Source organism: Rhincodon typus, chromosome 9, assembly GCF_021869965.1.
Source record: "Rhincodon typus isolate 14 chromosome 9, sRhiTyp1.1, whole genome shotgun sequence".
In the NCBI taxonomy this organism is placed as follows: Eukaryota; Metazoa; Chordata; class Chondrichthyes; order Orectolobiformes; family Rhincodontidae; genus Rhincodon; species Rhincodon typus.
In genome coordinates, this window is record NC_063340.1 from 64,780,778 (window position 1) to 64,786,777 (window position 6,000).

Genomic DNA, 6,000 nt, shown 5'->3' on the forward strand with positions numbered 1-6,000 from the left:
ATTGACACTTCTGAAGCTCACTGCCCCTAGGAATGTCTCATTTCCTGACCCACCCAGATATGACCTGCCAATTACCTTCCACAAAGGTAAATGCTGATTTCCTGAGTCAGCAAGCTGCAGAGTCCAATCATCAGTAGCTCTGAAATAAGGCCAATTTGTTAATGGGCCTCAGGACAATTTTCTTTGGTGGAGCACAGCAATGTTTCTATATCATTTTTTTAGAAAAAGAATTACCACGTGTACTTTCTAGTCTGACACTGACGCGTCTATACCAAATTCACCAAAGATCCTCAGACAGCACCTTCTGAATCCATGATCACTTCCATCTAGAAGGACAAGGGCAGCAGATATGTGGGAACTCCATCCACCTTCAAGTTCCCCTCCAAGTCACTCACCATCCTGACTTGGAAATATATCGCCATTCCTTCACTGTCGCTGGGTCAAAATCCTGGAATTCCCTCCCTAATGGCATTGTGGGTCAACCCACAGCAGGTGGACTGCAGCAGTTCAAGAAGGCAGCTCACCACCACCTTCTCAAGGGCAACATGCAGTGGGTAATAAATGCTGCCCAGCCAGCGATGCCCACATCCCATAAATGAATTTTAAAGAATACTTTACATCACAGTGTTAGCTAGACAATCAAACTGATGATTCCTCAAAAGAGACCACTTCCCTCACACAGACCTCAGTGCAGCCACTTTGAGATGGAGCTTCCACACAGGATGAGACAATGCAAGTTCACATAAGGCCATCTTGACCTACTGTTAGTTCTCAACAGAAATTGTCGAGACCTCAGATTCAATGTCTAATCACGTTTAATCAGGGAAATAGTGCAGTGCATTAAAACATGCATGAGAGCATATCTAAAAATATTTACAAGGAGGGATGTCAAGCTACCTTAATAGCAAACATGAAGGACAAAGTAATATTCTACAGATGGATAAATTTTCCCATATTCTCAGTGGATTAATTGAAATAAAACATATCAAAATGAATGGTTGCCAAAGATTGAAACAGGTGTATTAATTCAACCACAGCAAGACATATTCAGCATTGAAAGATTGAAATTCATTGGTGCATTTTCAAAGCGCTCTGTGCGCAATTAACATTTGGAGCACAGTTAATGACTCTTAACATTTTCAAACACACAGTACGTTTACAGGAGATACTGCTGTTCCAAGCCATATTTTCCAAAGCATAGATAAAGTATGTAGCAATTGTGGAATTTACTGTTGTACTGAGTATGCCAAGTCTAATCAGGTCCAGAGCATGCAAATGTTACAAATTCAAAGTTATTCATGAAAACTGAAGGCCTCATATTTTACATCTCAAATTTTAAGAATTTTAAAATTCCAAAGAAAGCTAGTTTAAAGGGGCATATTCCCTCAAAAAAATAGAGAGTGTACGAAAATAAAGCCCTTTAAAGGTTTCATACACCAAAAAATGTTAATTTAAAATTATAGATTTTTTCACAGTTTAGCACTAGTCACATGGCTTAAAACACAGCACAATGTCTGAGTGTAAATTAATGTTAAAACAGATCTTAAGTTGCACTAATCTCATGATTCTCATAAAGAATATAATTCACAAAAGCAAGTAAAGTTGTACATTTGTAATAAAGCAAATTGAAAATTTATACAAACTGTGAATTATGCCCCAAAATTATAATAAAAGGCACATTATTAATACAGAAGATGCAACTTATAATCCACATTATGATGAAAAGAACTTAAGGATACTTAAGGCGTGACTTGCAATCCATAATGAAAAGGGTAAGTTTAAATATAGAGGTGTGACTTGTAGTCAACACTTTAATAACAGGCATTGAAATATTCATAAAGCATGACTCATAATACAATTTTAATAAATACGTTTTGAATTAAAACCCACAATTTGCACCCACACAAACAACTGAAAACAAAACGTTGCAGATTTTTACATCTGCATCTCTCCCACAATTTACACTGGCATTCATCAGAATTGTTCAAAAGAAGAATGGCACAAATAGGATTCCACAACACAGGCTCAAGCTACATCTAAAGAGAGAAAAAAGAACTCAGTATAACAGCATTTGTGATGTCAGAAAAAAAAAAGTTTTGAAAGTAGGAGTTGTGATACGTTGCACTTAGTAGCAGGCAAACGTTTAAGAAGCACAAGAAAGCACACTTTTGAATGTACACTGTCGACGGGAAGGTTAACCCTGGATCAAAATTACAATCTCCTCAACTCCAGCTGCATTTCTTAACAACCTCCTCTGTGGGTGTCAAATGAGCATTTCTAGTATCACAGATGGTTATGAATACATATAATGATTTTATAACACAAAAAAAATACTTTCGCTATATATCCAGATGCCCTTTTCTTTCTAGACAACAAGGTGCAGGGCTGGATGAACACAGCAGGCCAAGCAGCATCATAGGAGCAGAGAGGCTGACGTTTCGGGCCTAGACCCTTCAAGCCCTGCACCTTGTTGTCTCGGATTCTCCAGCATCTGCAGTTCCTACTATCTCTAGCCCTTTTCTTTCTACTAACTTTAACATTTTGTTAACTTTTAATCGAAAGTCCTCCTTACACTTTATTCAAGTGTTTTGGAAAAAAACAGATTTTGAGCAGAAATGAGCTTTCCTCAAAATTAATGAATCACCAAAGTTTTATGATACAGAAAGGGGCCATTTGATCCCTTGTTTCTGAGCCAGCTCTCAGAGTATTTTAACTCGCTGCCAAACTCCTGTCTTTGCCCTATAACCTTGTACTTTGTTTCAATTTGAATAACTATCCAATGGCCGCTTGAATGCCTCAAGTGAACCTACGTCCGCCACATTTCCAGGCGGTGCACTCTGGACAACAGCTACTCACTGAGCGAAGAATTTGTTTTCTTACCTCACATATGCTTCTTTGGCAAAACTTTTTAAATCACTGTCCTCTGGTTATCAATCCATTTACAAGGGGAAACAGTTTCACCTGATCCACTCTATCCAGATCCCTCACAATTTCGAAAACATCTGTCAAATCTCCTCTTCGGCTACTTTTTTTTTCCAATGACAACAGACCCAACTTCTCCAATCTTTCCTCAAAAATGAAATACCTCATCTTGGAACCATTCTCACTAACCTCTTTTGCCATCGCTCTAATGCATTCACATTATTCCTATCATGCGGTGTCCATAACTGTACATAAATCTCCAGCTCAGGTCTAATCATTGTCTTACATTAGCTCATCATAACCTCCCTGCTGTCATGCTCTGTGCCTCTATTTATGAAGTCCAGGATACTGTGTGTTTCATTACAAGCTTTCTCTGCTTGTCCTGCCACATTTAATGGCTAATGTACATATACACCCCACAGGTTTCTCTGCTTCTGCACACCCCTTAGAACAGCACCCTTTAGTTTATACTGCCTCTATATTTCCTTTGAACCAAAGTGCATCACTTCACAGTTCGCCACATTGTACTGCATCTGCCATCTATCTGACCACTTCAACATTGTGTAAGTGTCCTTTAGAAGTTCTTCTTCCTCACAATTTACAGTTTGCCCAAGTTTTCTCATCTGCAAACTTTGAAATTATTTCCCGTGCACCAGGATCTAGCTTATTTATTTATATCAGGAAAAGCAAGTGTTCCCAACTGGGAACTCAACTACCAACTTTCTTCCAGCTGGAAAAATATCCATTGACCATTGCTCTCCATTTCTTATTGCTCAGCCAATTTTGTACCCATGTTGTTACTGTCACTTTTATTCCATGAGCTAAAATTTTCCTTAAAAGCCTGCTGCGTGGCACTATATTGAATAACTTTTGGAAGTCCCACTATACTGAACACCTTTTGGAAATCCAAGTACACTACATCAAGTGTCCTCCCTTCATCCAGCTTCACTGTTACCTTTATAAAAAATCTCCAGTAAGTTAGTGAGTGTGAGAGTGAGTTAGTGATTTTCCCTTAACATATCCACATCGATTCTTCTGAATCAATCCAAATTTTTTTCCATTTGACTACTAATTCTAATAATAATAATTGTTTCAAGTCAGGAGATGATGATTTAGAGTTACCATCACTGGGCTAGTGCTTCCAGAGACCTAGCTAATATTCCACCATAGCAGATAGTGGAATTTGAATTAAATAACAACCTGGAATTAAAATTCTAATGATGGCCATAAAACCATTGTCAATTGTCACAAATTGGCCTACATGTGACTCCAGACCCACAGCAATGTGGTTGCTCTTACTTGCCCTTTGGGTGATTAGAGACAGGCAAAAAATGCTGGCCTAGCCAATGATGCTCATGAAATAATTAAATCACTAAAGCTAAAGTGACTGTTAAATAGTTGCTGAGAAGATCTTTACAATTTTCGATTGTCCAACCCTCAAGCAGCACCCCTGAATCCAGGGAAGATTACAGATTATTCCCAGTGCCTCTGCAATTTTCACTCTCATTTCCTTCAATATCCTTGCATGCACCTCATCTGATCACACTGTTTTATGAACTTTAAGTACCAACAACTTATTAAATACCACCTCCTTATCAATCAAAACCCTTTTAGAGATGGAAACTCCTCCTCTATCACCACGGCCTGGGCAGTATCTGCCTCGTAGGGGAGGTCAGATGCAAAGTATTCACCTAACAGCTCAGCCATGCTTTTGCTGCTATGTGTAAATCCCCTTCTGGTCATTAATTGGTCCTGTTCTACCTGTTACCGCCCTTCTACTATCAATGTGCTTAATCAAGACTTTGGGGTTTCTTTTTATGTGAGCTGCCAGGCATTTTTCATGATCTCTCTTTGTTTCTCATATTTGCTTTCTCATCTCTTCTGAACCTTTTGGATTCAGCTTGGTTGAAAAGCTGACAGTGAAACAAAGTATTCTGTTACTGAGGTACATCATTTAGAAATGAATATATAATTTACAAAGCAATTGCTTTGCCACAGTTTTGGATCAAGAATACCAACTTCATATGATATCTGACTAATGAAAAGGTTAGAATACTATTTCAGTAAGAAACAGTATAGTTCATCTCTCAATGGTAAAAACAATCTGTCCGGCATCACTAACGAAACTATCCATCAATCAAATTGCTCGGTTTATTTTTCACTAGATTACAACTGTATCTTTGTCATTGCACATAACACCATTTACAAGGATCAATCTAGCAACTCAACATGGCCATATGCCTTCAAGTCTTGTGCGAGAAAAACAAATCAATTTTTAATCAAATACACCATTTCCGGGGATTTTTCCAAAGGAATAAAAACATTAAAACATGATGGTGTTTGGCAGAGATTAGAATATTCCACACAAAGCAATATCAAGTTTAACTTGAGGATAATAATGTTACTATAACATTAATCAATATTTGACTCAGCAATGTGAATGCAGTGTGACTATTTCCTCTTTGTCTCCCATACTACCCCTTCTGTCTATTCTAAAGAAATAAGAAATTGAATCACAACAGGATGTGAGTTGTAAGAAATGCAAAGGTCTAACTTAAGAATTAAAAGGTGGAGCTTTGACAGAGCTGCGGTAGGTAAGAAAGGTGATTCTAAAGGAGCTTGGATGCATCTGGTGTAACTATCATGAAGTTGTAAAATAATGCATTAGTTTTGCAGACTGTTAAGTATAAACTAGATTTAAAATTTCAAGTGTTTGTGCCTTTTGACAAAAAGTACCCTACCTGATTTCTGGAGACCAGATAGCGGATCAGTTCCCAGCATTTCCATGTTCGAAAGGAAACCAGTGCCTGATAAGAGGAAGTCACTTGTGAAGGTTGTTCAAATATACCAAAAAGTTTTTTTGTTCTTTACAACTTACTGAGGTGAAAAGTCAAAAAAACCGAAAGAACTGCGGATGCTGGAAACCAGAAGCAAAAACAGAAATTGCTGGACAAAAACACAGCAGGTCTGGCAACATCTGTGGAGAAAAATAAGAGTTAACATTTCGGGTCCACAGATGTTGCCAGGCCTGCTGAGTTTTTCCACTAATTTCTGCTTGTGTGTGAGTTGGAAAATCAA

General features: G+C 38.0%; 1 protein-coding gene across 1 annotated transcript in view; it reads right to left on the reverse strand.

Annotated features, from left to right (window-relative positions):
- Positions 1-5,720, reverse strand: part of LOC109930871 (protein kinase C epsilon type) — a 229,968-nt gene extending 224,248 nt beyond the window's left edge. Inside the window, exon 1 of the mRNA XM_048601242.1 lies at positions 5,664-5,720. Coding sequence (XP_048457199.1) covers positions 5,664-5,709 — 46 coding nt within the window. The 5' untranslated portion in view covers positions 5,710-5,720. The remainder of the gene's footprint in view (positions 1-5,663) is intronic.
- Between the last annotated feature and the right edge of the window lie 280 nt (positions 5,721-6,000).